General features: G+C 40.1%; 1 protein-coding gene across 5 annotated transcripts in view; it reads right to left on the reverse strand.

The window, feature by feature from the left end:
- Positions 1-16,107, reverse strand: part of METTL16 (methyltransferase 16, N6-methyladenosine) — a 100,909-nt gene that overhangs the window by 54,232 nt on the left and 30,570 nt on the right. For all 5 annotated transcript variants that reach the window (XR_007123522.1, XM_047708512.1, XM_047708513.1 and 2 more), the window contains 4 exons: positions 14,399-14,598; positions 8,923-9,063; positions 6,488-6,603; positions 3,017-3,159 (listed from right to left, as the gene is read on the reverse strand). Coding sequence is in view for 4 of the 5 variants with exons in the window: in XM_047708512.1 (XP_047564468.1) it covers positions 3,017-3,159; positions 6,488-6,603; positions 8,923-9,063; positions 14,399-14,598 (600 nt within the window). In the remaining variant the exon portion in view is untranslated. The remainder of the gene's footprint in view (positions 1-3,016; positions 3,160-6,487; positions 6,604-8,922; positions 9,064-14,398; positions 14,599-16,107) is intronic.

Genomic DNA, 16,107 nt, shown 5'->3' on the forward strand with positions numbered 1-16,107 from the left:
TCAATTTCTCTCCTTCAGAATAGTGTTCCTGGGATGCATAGGTGGCTCAGTGGGTTAAGCATCTGACTCTTTTTTTTTAAGATTTAATTTTTTTTTAGGTTTTTTTTTTTTTAAATTTGACAGAGATCACAAGTAGGCAGAGAGGCAAGGCAGAGAGAGAGAGGAAAGCAGAGAGCCCGATATGGGGCTCGATCCCAGGACCCTGGGATCATGACCTGAGCCGAAGGCAGAGGCTTTAACCCACTGAGCCACCCAGGCGCCCCTTAAAGGTTTTATTTATTTGACAGAGAGAGAGATCACAAGTAGGCAGAGAGGCAGGCGGAAAAAGAAGGGGAAGCAGGCTTCCTGCTGAGCAGAGAGCCCGACTCGGGGTTCGATCCCAGGACCCTGAGATCATGACCTGAGCCGAAGGCAGAGGCTCTAACCCACTGAGCCACCCAGGTGCCCCATGACTGACTCTTGATTTCTGCTCAGGTCATGATCTCAGGGTTGTGAGACTAAGCCCTGCATCAGGGATCCATGCTGGGTGTGGAGCCTGCTTAAGATTCTCTCTCTCCCTCTCCTGCCCCACAACCCCTCCCTAAAAAAATAAAAATAAAACATCCGTTTGTAGTTTGAATGGGACTTCAGAAATAACAGAAATTTACTGGTTAGAGGCACCTGGGTGGCTCAGTGTGTTAAAGCCTCCCTTCGGCTCAGGACATGATCCCAGAATCCTGGGATCTAGCCCCATATCGGGCTCTCTGGTCAGCAGGGACACTACTTCCCACCTTCGACCCCACCTACCTCTCCTGCCTACTTGAAATCTCTATCAAACACACAAATAAAATCTCAAAAAAAAAAAGAAAAGGGTCACCTGGGTGGCTCAGTTGGTTAAGCGGCTGCCTTCAGCTCAAGTCATGATCCCAGCATCCTGGGATTGAGTCCCACATCGGATTCTCTGCTCGGCAGGGAGCCTGCTTCTCCCTCTGCCTCAGCCTGCCACTCTGTCTACCTGTGCTCGCTCTCTCTCTCTCTGACAAATAAATAAATAAAATCTTAAAAAAAAAAGAAAAGAAAAGAAAAGGAAAGAAATTTACTGGTTAAAAGCCTCCTGAAAGCAACTCTCTCTCTCTGACAAATAAATAATTAAAATCTTAAAAAAAAAAAAAGAAAAGAAATTTACTGGTTAAAAGCCTCCTGAAAGCAACATTCCCTATTTTCCTGGTCGGGTCCAGTACCCTCAAAAGCCAACAGCAGATTCTGAAGTAGCCACACGGCCCTGGTTACCTCTTTTCAGTTTCAGTGCTTTGTTACCTCCTTTAAGCTTTTTTAATTATTCAAACTCTTCTTGATGCTCAGTGTAACTTAAGTCACTTTCTTCTTCATACCCTCATAAGTCTTTAAAGAAATCAATATAAAGCAGAAATTTATTAACCTTTGGCTTCAACAATGTGTAAATCTTCTGAAAGGCAGACTACCCAATAATCCAGCTGCTTTCCACAAATGTACAAACTGACATTTAACAAATTAGGATATTCACTGCCTTGGAATTGGCCTTTAAGTAAAATAAGCAGCTTTAAACACATAAAAATTCAAAAGAAAAGAAGTCTTCTTTATCTGGCAATTTCACTGGGTTTATACATGAAAGAACAGAAATTTAGGGTCTCATCTGATATATTTACACACCTGGGTTCACAGCAACATTATTCACAACAGACAAAAAGGGAAGGCAACCCAAATATCCATCAATAGATAGATGAATAAACACAATGTGGTATACAGATACAATGGAATATTATTATTCAACCTTAGAAAGGAAGGAAATTGTGATGCATGCTATAACAAGGATGAACACCGAGGACACTATGCTAACTGAAAGAACCCAGTCACAAAGGTCAAACACTATAAAAAATCCCTAGAATAATCAAATTCAGAGACACACAGAATGGTTTTTGCCAGACGTTGGGGTGAAAGGGAGGAATGAGGGATTGCTGTTTAATGTGTAGAGTTTAAGTTTTATAAGGAAGAGTTCTGGAGATTAGGTGCCTAACAATACTAATGTACTTAACACTAATAAACTGTATACTTTAAAATGTATAATTTGGGGGCGACTGGGTGGCTTAGTGGGTTGGGCTGCTGCCTTCGGCTCGGGTCATGATCTCAGGGTCCTGGGATCGAGTCTCGCACCGGGCTCTTTGCTCAGCGGGGGGGAGCCTGCTTCCCCCTCTCTCTCTCTCTCTGCCTGCCTCTCCGTCTACTTGTGATCTCTGTCAAATAAATAAATAAAATCTTTAAAAATAAATAAATAAAATGTATAATTTTATGAGAAAACTATAAATTTCACGTTATTTTATTACAGTTTTAAAAAATCTTCTCTATGTCCCAAAACAATCCTAGGGTTAAAAACCCTTTTACCTTTCAACTATCACATTATCCATCATTTCAACAACACTTGGCAGGGTGAGAAGTCAAGCATGACAAATAGCACTTTTCAAGTACCTAATGCTGCTTAATGACAGGTGTGTTGTCCGAAATAATTAGCTTTTAAAAAGGAACAGCCTTAACTCTCCTCTGGAACTGGTTAGTGATCTCAGTTTCCCTTCATTAAGTTCTTGACAGCTCAATGTCCTCACATCTGTCATTGTTTGGGAAACTAATTCCAAGAACATAAATTGCATCAAGGACTAGGTAACAAATTTATTCTGGTCGATGGGACAGATCTGAAGCCATCTGTTTTCTAATCAAAAACCATATTTGAATCAGTTTTGTTCCACCATGGTACCATGCCAATGGGAGCAATACAATCATACAGTATTTTCCTCCTTTCTGTCCAGGAGTACAAGAAACACAAATCAATTAAAAGCGTAAGAGCATCCTCAGAAACAGGGTCTTTACAGCCTGTGGAATCTGCAACCTTTTCCATTTTTATCTGTTTATTCTTCAGACTACTATGATTACATTTCCTCTAAGTGACATGGTTTCTTTTAGAATTACACAGGGAGAAAACAGTCCCGTGTTGTAATAACTAACTTACCTTAATCTTTTTTTAAGTTGTAAACTGTCATGGATGATCCTTTTAACAAACTCTAATTCACCTCCTTCTGCCATGATTTCTGTGATACCTCCTGTATTTACGGAACTAGGTGGAGGTCTCCGGGGATTTCGAGAGTTTACTCCCTGCACAAAAACAACGACATTTGGTGAAAAATTTGTACACTATAAGACCAAGGCTTTGACTGTAATCTAGTTCTAAGTAAGAATGCTTAGATGTAATTTAGTTTCCAAATATTATGCTAAATCTAGGATTTAAAAATCATATAGCCATTGCAATATTACATTTTAAGCAACTGCATTCCTACTAACATTCTTCCCCAAGATCCTTTTCACCTTCCATCTTTGTGATTTAACATATAAAAACTTTACCTTTTTTATGTAACCTAATATGTCATTTTTTAATGTTTTGTCTTGGTATTATGCACAGAAAATATTGTACCCGAAGATTATATAAATATTTACTTATGTTTTCTTCTAGTACTCTTAAGGTTTCACTTTTTAAAATTAAATACTTAATCCCCTCCTACCTCAAATCATATTAAAAAATTAACTAAAATAGAGCAAAGATCTAGATAAAAAAGCTAAAATCAGGGGCGCCTGGGTGGCTCAGTAGGTTAAAGCCTCTGCCTTCAGCTGAGGTCATGACCCCAGGGTCCTGGGATCGAGCCCCGCATCGGGCTCTCTGCTCAGCAGGGAGCCTGCTTCCCCCTCTCTCTCTGCCTGCCTCTCTGCCTACTTGTGATCTCTGTCTGTCAAATAAATAAAAATCTTAAAAAAAGGGCGCCTGGGTGGCTCAGTGGGTTAGGCCGCTGCCTTCGGCTCAGGTCATGATCTCAGGGTCCTGGGATCGAGTCCCACATCGGGCTCTCTGCTCAGCAAGAGGCCTGCTTCCCTCTCTCTCTCTGCCTGCCTCTCCGTCTACTTGTGATCTCTCTCTGTCAAATAAATAAATAAAATCTTAAAAAAAAAAAAAAATCTTAAAAAAAAAAAAAGCTAAAATCATAAAATTTTCAAAAACACAGGAGTAAATCTTTATGACCTTGAATTAGGCAATGGTTTCTTCTTTTTCTTTTTTAAGATTTTATTTATTTATTTGACAGAGAGAGAGACCACAAGTAGGCAGAGAGGCAGAAGCAGGCTCCCTATTGAGCAGAGAGACCGATGCGGGGCTCGATCCCAGAACTCTGGGATCATGACCTAAGCTGAAGGCAGAGGCTTTAACCCACTGAGCCACCCAGGCGCCCCTAGGCAATGGTTTCTTTTTCTTTTTTTTTTTTTTTAAAGATTTTATTTTTACTTATTTGAAACAGAGAGAGAGAGAGAGATCACAAGTATGCAGACAGGCAGGCATAGAGAAAGAGAGGAGAAAGCAGGCTCCCCGGTGAACAGAGAGCCCGATGCGGGCCTGGATCCCAGGACCCTGAGATCATGACCTGAGCCGAAGGCAGAGGCTTAACCCACTGAGCCACCCGGGCGCCCTAGGCAATGGTTTCTTAGAGAAATTGTACTCCTTGAAATTTTTTAGGCTGCGAAGGACAGCAAGAAAGTGAAAAGATGAGATGTCTGGGTGAGTCAGTGGGTTAAGCACCTGCCTTCAGACAAGGTCACAATCCCAGGATCCTGGGATTGAGCCCTGAGTCAGGCTTCCTATTCAGAAGGGAGCCGCCTTCTCCCTCTTCTCCCTCTCCTTCTAACCGATGCCCCCCCCACAGAACCCCCCATGCTTGTGCTCTCGCTCTCACACTCTCGCAAAAAAAAAAAAAAAAAAAAAAAAAAAAAAAAAAAGGTGAAAAGACAACCTACAGGAGAAAATATTTGCAAATAATAAATCTAATAAGGGACTTGTGTCTAGAATACATAAAGAATTCTTACAACAATAATGAAGAGAAAAATAATCCAATTTTTAAATGGGTAAAGGATTTCTCGAAAGAAGATATAAAAATTGCCAGTAAGCACATAAAAAGATGTCCAATATAATTAACCATCAGAAAAATAAACATCAGGGCGCCTGGGTCGCTCAGTGGGTTAAGCCGCTGCCTTCGGCTCAGGTCATGATCTCAGGGTCCTGGGATTGAGGCCCGCATCAGGCTCTCTGCTCAGCAGGGAGCCTGCTTCCCTCTCTCTCTCTCTGCCTGCCTCTCCGTCTACTTGTGATCTCTCTCTGTCAAATAAATAAATAAAATATTAAAAAAAAAAAAAAAGAAAAATAAACATAAAAACCAAGATGAGATACCACTTCAGACCCACTAGGATGGCTATAATCAAGACAACATATAATAACAAGTGTTGACAAGCATGTGGAGAAACTGGAAACTGGAACTCTCACACATTGCTGCCAGTGGAATGAAAAATGGTGCACCCACTTTGGAAAACAGTCTGGGAGTTCCTCAAACAACTAAACAGAGTGACCATTTGACCCAGTAATTCCACTCCTAGGTATATACCAGGGAGGCATGTCTACACAAACATCTATATATAAATGCTCTCATTAGCATTATTCATAATAGCCAAAAAGTTAAGTAACCCAAACATCCATCAATGAATGAATGGATAAGAAAATGTGGTATTTCCATACAATGGCATATTATCTGGCAATAAAAAGAAACTAAGTACTGATACATGCTACAACATGGATGAACCTTAGTAAAAAAAGACCACATATTGTATGATTCCATTTACATGAAATGTCCAAACAGGCAAATCCATAAAGACAGAAAGTAGACTGGCGCTTACCTAGGACTTTAGGAGCTGTGGGAAACAGAGTAACTGCTAATGGGGATGCGGGTCGGGAAGGGGAGCCATGAAAATGTTCTAAAATGGACTGTGATGATAGTTGCACAACTCTGTGAATATACTAAGAATAATTAAATTCTACCCTTTAAGTGGGTGAATTGTACGGCATGTGACTTATATCTCAATAAAACTGAAACAAAAAGGAATGTATTTCTTCATCTGGATTCTGGTTCCACAGGAGGGCTCACTTTGTTAAATCCAATTTACACTTATGGCACGGGTACTTTTATGTATGTATCTTCATATATACATAATCTACACTGCTGCTGGATTTCTCAGATATTTAAGCCTATAAACTTCCTTTATTAAGTCAATCTGAACTGAGTCCTCAGGTGCTTGATACCAGAAGCATCCTGATGTAGCTTCCAAAATAAAGGTTATTCTTTGCTCTTATCTTTGCAAACATCAACAACTTAAATAGTCAATTATCTCTCTTTTTTTTTTAAAAGATTTTGTTTATTTACTTAAGAAAGAGAATATGCAGGGGGAGCAGCAGAGGGAGAAGGAGAAACAGGTTCCTCGCTGAGCAGGGAGCCTGATGTGCGGCTCGATCCCAGGACCCTGGGATCATGACCTAAGCCGAAGACAGAGGTTTAACGGACTAGGCCCCAGGCGCCCCTATAAACAGTCATTTGTCTTAAAGCAGAAGGTACTTTACCTTGGCTTCCAACTGATTGGCAAAAAAGGGAGGGTTGCACATGCAAAAATCATAGATTATCTCAGATTCTTCTTTAAGAGCATCCATCAAGAGTGTCTTCTGTGGTACTTTTACCACTAGGAGAAAAAACAGGAACTGTTAACTACTATTAATGCTGTGGTAGTTTTCAAGTATGACCACAGATTCTGTGACACTAATTATTCAATAGTTGGAGTTTAATTTCCCTCTCGAATACAGGCTGTACTCAGTGACTCACTTTTACTAAACAGACAGAATATGAAGTGAAAGGATGTCTCTTCTGACCTAGGTCATAAAAGAAGAGTGGCTTCTTCTTTACCCTATTTCATTAATTACTTGCACTAAGAGAAGCCAGCTGACACACTGTAAGGTTGCTCAAGTAGCCTAGAGGAGAGATCCATGTGAATGACTCAAGCTTCTGACCAATGGCCAAGTTATATGAACCATTCTGGAAGCAAATCTCTATCTCCAGTCAATCCCTCAGAAGACTGCAGAATCATCAAACTGAACCAGAACCACCCAAGTAGGCTATCTATCAGCCCACACAATCTATGAGATAATTACTTGTTTAAAGTTGCTAGATTTTGGAGTAATTTTTAACACAGAAATGGACAACTGAAAAACACATTAACAATGTTAGCATCTCCCCTTATAATGATATGCTTAACACTAGTAAGAGAAGCCTAGTTCTTCCATAAAGAGACATCAATTCTCTTTAATTAAAAAAAAGAAAAAATGAACAGCTCTTCAAATATACAGTAAGCACAAAATTAAAAGTAACTAGTCACTAAGGGGACTTGATTGTGGCATAGTTCCATGTACTGAAATAAAAAAGATGGTATACTTTAATCAACAGCAGGGTTTCCCTTTTAAAATCTTGGTGACAGAGCACCTGGGTGGCATCCGACTCGGTTTCAGCTCAGGTCATGATTCCAGGGTAGGGAGAATGAGCCCCACACTAGTTCCCCACTCAGCGGGGAGTCAGCTTCTCTCCCTCTCCCTCTGCCCCTCCCTCCACTCATGCTCTCTCTCTCTCTCTAAAATTACAAAAAATAAAATCTTGGTGACTAGGTTACTTCATATACAGTTGATTTCCATGATTTGTGGTAGTTATGTTCTATAAAGTCACCATGAACACTGAATTGGAACCAATGGCTCCTAAGAGAAATGGTAAGGTTAGGTAACTGTCAGCCTCTGGTCAAACATTCTCCACAACTGATCAATATATAATTTTACTTTAGGTGTATTTCTATTTATTTATTTATGACACTTCATTTAATATACACCGCTGATTCATTAATACTGAAATGATGGCCCAAACACTAGATCATGTCTGAATGAAGCTTATCTAACACAGGTATTTTCCCTGTAAGGTTCGTCACATTCTTCATATTTTGAAGGAACACCTACTAGATAGCACTTAAACACTATGTGTAGGGGCCATTTTAAACAGCAAAATCATCAAGAAAAAGCACAAAAATGCAAAAATAAAGTGACATTTGGGGCGCCTGGGTGGCGTTAAAGCCTCTGCCTTCGGCTCAGGTCATGATCCCAGGGTTCTGGGATCAAGCCCCACATCGGGCTCTCTGCTCAGCGGGGAGACTCCTTCCCTTCCTCTCTCTCTTCCTGCCTCTCTGCCTACTTGTGATCTCTGTCTGTCGAATAAATAAATAAAATCTTAAAAAAAAAAAAAGTGACATTAAATAGACTATGACAAGGACACTTGTTTACAATAGAGAGCTAAAACAAAAGGGCAGAGGAGCATCACCTTGTTCAATTTAACAGCTGGGAACATGTGTGTTGGAGGATTCAAATTTTTTGCCACTCTGTACATGCCTATAAATGACCATAAAAGTACCTCAAGTATTGATTTTGGGGTTAAACATAACCCCAAGCAGGCAAATTCACAAATACAGAATTCACAAATTATGAGGAGTGTCTGTATTTACTAACCATATTTCCTTCTGAGTTAAGCTACAAACCCCAGAGTGTAGCTTATTTTTTTTGTTCTACTTGTTTGATTTATTTTCTTTCTTCCAAGATTTTACTTAAATTCAAGTTAGAACTAACATGTAAATGTAGTATTAGTTTCAGGAGTAGAATTTAGTGATTCATCACACTTACATGTAACACCCAGTGCTCATAATATCCAGTGCCCTCCTTAATCCCCATCACCCATTTAGCCCATCCCCCACCAAACTCCCCTCCAGCAACTCTCAGTTTGTTTTATATTGTTAGAGGAGTCTCTTATGGTTTGCCTCCTCCTGTTTTATATTATTTTATTTTTCCTTCCACAATGTGCCATATTTTTTAAATTACCAAAGTCTGTATATTAAAGCAAAAAAGGAAATGTATTCAATTATAACGACAGGTTAATAAACACTGCTTGAAAGGGATATTTATTCTGTAAAGCTAACCTTTTATAAGATCAGATAAATTATTCTGTTCCACATTTTTCTTTGCATAGTTGAAGCACATGTCATCTACTTCTGTTGCAAGGAAATACCAGCCATTTAAGGTTGTTCCAAGTAAAGGATAGATGCAGGATGCCCCAGTACCTAGTAAAACAAAAATATAAAACATGTTACCCACACCAGAGGAAGACCTGAGAAGAACAAGCCAAAACACCATTCTTCCTTCTTAGAATTCTTTAAACCTCAGCTGGTACCTGATTACATACATACTACAGCTGCTGGGTTCTCTAATCATTTCAGGTATGGCAGTCTTACCTCCTAACTGGGTTCAAATTTCTTAGAGGACAAAAACTTTGCTATCTTCTTCTTTTGTATGTAAAATGAAGTGTGCATAACTACCTGGTGATTAAGGACTACAGGACTAATTAACCAAAAATTATCAAAACAAGTTAATTTATTTCAGAAAATTTTTCATTTTAGGGGCGCCTGGGTGGCTCAGTGGGTTAAGCCTCCGCCTTCTGCTCGTGTCGTGGTCTCAGGGTCCTGGGATCGAGCCCCACATCAGGCTCTGCTCAGCGGGGAGCCTGCTTCCCTCTCTCCCTGCCTGCCTCTCTGCCTACTTGTGATCTCTGTCAAATAAATAAATAAAATCTTAAAAAAAAAAAAAAAGAAGAAAAGAAAAATTTTCATTTTAAAATCTCACACAAAACTCAATCTTCTTCTTTTTTTTTTTTAAGATTTTTATTTATTTATTTGACAGAGAGAGATCACAAGCAGGCAGAGAGGCAGGCAGAGAGAGAGGAGGAAGCAGGCTCCCCGCTGAGCAGAGAGCCGGATGCGGGGCTCGATCCCAGGACCCTGAGATCATGACCCGAGCCGAAGGCAGTGGCCTAACCCACTGAGCCACCCAGGCGCCCCAAAACTCAATCTTCTTAAATTGAAATCAAAGCTTAAAATAGGTCAATGTATACCCCATTCCCCAAAAGCAGAAAAAAATAGAGGGTATAAAATTGTTAGGATTATTTATTTATTTATTTTTTAAGATTATTTATTTATTTATTTGACAGAGAGAGATCACAAGTAGACGGAGAGGCAGGCAGAGAGAGAGAGAGAGGGAAGCAGGCTTCCCGCTGAGCAGAGAGCCCGACTCGGGACTCGATCCCAGGACCCTGAGATCATGACCCGAGCCGAAGGCAGCGGCTTAACCCACTGAGCCACCCAGGCGCCCCAAAATTGTTAGGATTATTTAAATGACCAACTCGCCCACATATCCCCACATATCTATAAGCTGTTACTTGAAGGAAATCAGAAGTTCAAAACAAAACTAAACTAAACTAAAAACAACAACAACAACAAAAACAACTAAAGAGAGGATCATTTCTTAGATGTGATGACATGGAAAGACATCTGCTCCAAATCCAAAACATCAATCACTGGCTTGCCCCACCATAGTTTCAAGGGAGACATTCGAAGGCAAATGTTCCAGGCAAAAATCACTCTTTGACAACTAGAGTTTGGTCCTATTTGTATGTAGATCCCCCAACCATGGACTGGACTATATACTAACCACAAATAACTACTTTTATGACCACTGACTAATCTTGGCCAATTAAGATCCAAAGCACATATTTGAGAGAAGAAAAGCCAGTGATTCTCCTAAAGGCCTGTGGTAGTCAGCACCTACCAACCACTCCAGGCCTGCCTTCCCATACCACATCTTGGTGCCACTCTAGTCTCCTAAGGATTTGGCAAGAAGAGATGAGGGCTAGAGATACATACTCCTCACCCAAAGGAAACTGGGGGTTATCATACTGCTTCTTCATTAAGAATTCTGAACAGGCTGGTAAGAGACAGGGCAGTGACAGCCCTCTGACAGTCACTGTGATTGTTATACTTCCCATCATGTTTACTTATAGCATCCTGGCTCTGAGGCTACTGGGCAAACACCTCCTTGGGGATATATGAGGCAGTGAAGGAACGGGTGGTAAAGGGAACTCAAGCACCTCTCAGAGGCCACAATTATTTAGTCCCTGCTTGCCATTCTGGTAAGCCAAAGTCATTCAGAGTAAGGAAGAAGCTCTGTAGGAAAAAATATCTGGACCAGATACCAGGCCCTTGATTCTCACACAACTGCCTTTCTTTTCATACTTCAATTCATTTAAAAGCAAAGAGCAAAAAAGAAAAAATACTTTCCTTCCACTGCCCACAGATCAGGTACCTCCAGGGTAATAAATACAGGTAAATGACCTGTCCTCTACCCCCGCCGCCACAAAAAATCAAATTTCTCAATTCTTAAGACCAAGAAGACTTGAATTCTAACATCCTAGTCCCCTCAGAAAGCTGAATGACATTTTAAAATGGATAATAATCCCTGTAATGATAAATAAAAATGGAAAGTGTATAATCATAGAATTAGAGCAAAATGATGGAGTCTGGGGAAGAATTTATATAAAACCCTAATTAGAATGAATGTGATTTCAGCAAGGGTGCCCCTTGTGAAGAGCTAAAATCCATTAACCTCCTATATCCCCAAGTGTTATTTTAGACAGTTTGGGGCATAATTAAAATAAATTAGTAACAAGTATGCTCTTACACTTTTTAAGCTTTCTATAACCCATCAGCCAATCTTTGCTGTGAACATAAAAGTGCAGAACCTCTGCTAAACCCCTCATTTTTATATAGGACTTAGCTCATACAGGGTGTTCAGAATTTTGAATGCTGAAAGAATGATGTATTTATCCATGAATATTCAACAAATTATTTACTGAACACCTACTATATGCCAGAAACTCTGCTGGAGGTGGGGGGGGGAGCCTGGGTGGCTCAGTTGGTTAAGCAAACTGCCTTCAGCTCAGATCATGATCCCAGGGTCCTGTGATCGAGTCCCGTGTCAGGCTCCTTATTCAGCAGGGAGCCTGCTTCTACCTCTGCCTGCTGTATTCCCCTGCTTGTGCCCTCACTCTCTCTGACAAATAAATAAAATCTTAAAAAAAAAAAAAAAAACTAATTCTGCAGACCATGAGAGATGACTGTGACTAGGACTGAGATGGTGACACTAGAGATGGAGAGAAGTGTATGATTTTAAAAATATATTTTTTAAAGATTTATAGATTTGTCAGACAGACACACACACACACACACACACACAGAAGGCACAAGCAGGGGGAGCAGCAGGCAGAGGTAGAAGCAGGCTCCCTGCTGAATAAGGAGCCTGACACGGGACTTGATCACAGGACCCTGGGATCATGATCTGAGCCAAAGGCAGATGCTTAACCAACTGAGCCACCCAGGTGCCCCAAGAAATATTTAAGAGACCAACCAAAAGGAAATGATGACAGACATTCTCAGTGAGACTGGGGAGGTGTATCAAGGATGACAGGTGAACTGTGGTGGATTCACTGAAATAAGGAACGAAGAAAGAGGACCAAGATCAAAAAGAAAAGAATTTGAGTCTGGTCTTGGACATGGCAAAGTCTGAAATGTTCTTGAGATAGGGGTATTTCTGACACTGGGGACTAGTAGGCAGAATACATAAATTTGTGGGTTATTTGCATGGAGGTGGAAAATAGTCATAAATGTGGATGAAATTGCCTAGAGTTAGGATGCTAAGAAAAGGGCTAAAGACAGGCACCTGAGGGCACTTAATGCTCTCTGGCTCTGTCTCTCAAATAAATAAATAAAATCTTGGGGGGCGGGGAAGAGGGCACCTGGGTGGCTCAGTGGGTTAAAGCTCTGCCTTCAGCTCAGGTCACGATCCCACGGTCCTGGGATGTAGCCCCACACATCAGGGTCTCTGCTCTGTGGGGAGCCTGCTTCCCTCTCTCTCTGTCTCTGGCTGCCTCTCTGCCTACTTGTGATCTCTGTTTGTCAAATAAATAAATAAAATCTTAAAAAAAAATAAAAAGAAAGAAAGAAAAAGAAAACAAAAGAAAAGGGCTAAAGGCCAGCCTTCCCAACATCTAATGGCCATGTACAGGAAAGTAAGCTCAAAGGGGAGAAGAGTGACTAGAACAGAGAAGAGAAAACCAGAAAAAGTCCACAGAGGAGGCAATAAATGACCTGAACAGGCCATTTATGAGGGGGACTGAAAAATGCTTACTAAAAATGCATGCAAATATCAAAAATTAAACATTTACTACTATCGGGGCACCTGGGTGGCTCAGTGGGTTAAAGCCTCTGCCTTCAGCTCAGGTCATTTTCCCAGGGTCATGGGATCGAGTCCCTCATTGGGCTCTCTGCTCAGCGGGGAGCCTGCTTCCTCCTCTCTCTCTGCCTGCTTCTTTGCCTACTTGCGATCTCTGTCTGTCAAATAAATAAATAAAATCTTAAAAAAAAAAATTTACTACTATCTAGAAAGTATCTTTCCTATAAATTAACTCTATTATGATTAGAAATAGAGCCACATAGCTTTTTTCCCATAAAGGATTAGTAAAGGCCAAAGGATTAAAAATTTTTCTTAACCCTATCAAATTAACACACTACCTATTTATAATTACAAAACATACCCTAGCTTCATTTGCTTCTGTATTTCCATTTAATCTCTCAAATGAATAAGCCAGACAGCCTTTTTTTGGTAAAAGTTTGCAATTAAGAGAACATCTTAAAATTAATGACTTTTTTCCTATCTTTAATTTTAGATTAAATGCCAATTAAATGATTAATAATCATCCAAGAGATTCCTGGAAGTATTCAGCCCACATAATCTTTTATCAAATGGTCATCATTATAATATCTCAATATGCGGACTACTATACTAACACCAAATAATTCAGAGTAAAAATAATGTCCAAAAGATACAGACATCAATACAGTAATCTGAAAAGCTAAGAAAACAAGAGTCTCATTTGCGTTCTGCACCGTTACACCCTTGCTCCCTGTTTGGTGCTAAAAATCCCTTCTTAAGAGAAATGAATGGCAGAAAAGCCCAAGTGTAGCAAATAAGAACAGTAGTATCTGTAGTCCGCTTCTTTCACACAAATATCCAGAAGAGAAGTTTACAAAGAAACTGACTTTGCAAAATTAGTGAAACTTATGTTTAGCTAAAAAAGAATTTAAAGGATGCCTGGGTGGCTCAGCTGGTTAAGCATGTGCCTTTGGGGCAGATCATGATCTCAGGGTCCTGGGATTGAGGCTCCCTGCCTGCTCAGTAGGGAGTCTGTGCCTCCCTCTGCCCCTCCCCCCTGCTCTTGCTCGCTCTCTCTCTGACAAATAAATAAATAAAATCTTAAAAAAAAAAAAAAGAATTGGGGCGCCTGGGTGGCTCTGTAGATTAAGCCTCTGCTTTCAGCTCTGGTCATGATCTCAGGGTCCTGCAATCAAGCCCCACATCAGGCTCTCTGCTCAGTGGGGAGCCTGCTTCCACCTCTTCCTCTGCTTGCTCTCTGCCTACTTGTGATATCTCTCTCTCATATAAATAAATAAATAAAATCTTTAAAAAAAAAAGATATTAAAACTATATAGAATTTAAAACCATATATACCTATGTCAATTCCTCTTCGGAGAGTACTTTTGTCAGAGTCCTGGTGACCAATAAGATCTTCTACCCAATGAATGTAGTTGAGTCTCAAGGGAACTGTAGGAATCAGTCTTTCCAGTGGAATATCAATAGAAAGTCCAAAATCTTCCTTTAGGAGAGTACAGGTCAGAGCTCTGACTGCTTCAGGGTCTTTAAAATTAAGACTGAGGAGTGGAGAAAAAGAACACTGATTAGTAAGATTCACTATGCTACACAAACTATGGCAGCCAGACAATACCAACACCTGTGTGAATTTTCTAGGAGACCATATATAAATGGCTATATAGAACGTTCAGGACAATGAAAAACACATATGGGTGTTTACACAGACATAATGTATGAAAGACAGTGTAAGTTTCCACTGACAACACTGCATTTTCACATAAGAACATGGAGGACAGGAGTGCCTCTGTTCCAATTCCTGCCCAATCATCTCCTTACTTAGTTATAGGACTTTGGACAAGTTTTTTAACCTCCATGAGACTGTTTCCTCAGCTGTAAAATGGGAATAATAATACCTCTATCATAGTATTGCTATGAAATATCTGAGAAAAGTTATATATATATGTATTATATATATATAATGCCTAGTACATAGTAACTATTATACAAACGCTGGCTATTTTTACTATTATCATTAACATCATTTGACTTCAGCACTTGTTAAAAATCACATTTAAAAGTGGAAAGCAGTATAAAACGCTTAATAATGAAAATAGGTTAAGATATTAGATATTACAGGGGCGCCTGGGTGGCTCAGTGGGTTAAGCCGCTGCCTTCGGCTCAGGTCATGATCTCAGGGTCCTGGGATCGAGCCGCATCGGGCTCTCTGCTCAGCAGGGAGCCTGCTTCCTCCTCTCTCTCTGCCTGCCTCTCTGCCTGCTTGTGATCTCTGTCAAATAAATAAATAAAATCTTAAAAAAAAAAAAAGATATTAGATATTACAAATAACAATTTTTTTTTAAAGATTTTATTTATTTGACAGAGAGAGATCACAAGTTGACAGAGAGGCAGGCAGAGAGAGAGAGAGAGAGGGAAGCAGGCTCCCTGCTGAGCAGAGAGCCCGATGCGGGACTCGATCCCAGGACCCTGAGATCATGACCTGAGCCGAAGGCAGCGGCTTAACCCACTGAGCCACCCAGGCGCCCCACAAATAATAATTTTTAAATACAACTATTTTTAGCAGCTTTACTGAGGTATAATTTGCATAAAATTCGTAAGTATACAATTCAACAGTTTTTATTATAGTAAGAGTTGGGCAACCATCACAACAATCCAATTTTAGAACACTTCCATCATCCCAAAAAAGACACCTCACGGCCATTTGCAAGCCACTCCTTATTTCCACTGTCAGCTCTAGGCAAACATTAACATTCTTTTTGTCTCCACAGATTTCCTTCTTGTGGACATTTCATCTAAATCAAATCATAAAATATGTGGTCTTCATGTCTGGATTCTTTCACTTGCCACAACGTTTGTGAGGTTCACCAATACTGTAGCAAATAATATTCCACTGCAGGAATAACTGCATTAGTGGTTTGTTTATCCACTCACCACTTAATGAACATTTGGATTCTTTCGCTTTTTGGCTCTCATGAACAATGGTGTTTTAAACAGCCACATGCAAGTCTTCATCCGATACAATACTTTTATTTAACTTTTTAAGAAACTTG

This window comes from Lutra lutra, chromosome 16 (assembly GCF_902655055.1).
Source record: "Lutra lutra chromosome 16, mLutLut1.2, whole genome shotgun sequence".
In the NCBI taxonomy this organism is placed as follows: Eukaryota; Metazoa; Chordata; class Mammalia; order Carnivora; family Mustelidae; genus Lutra; species Lutra lutra.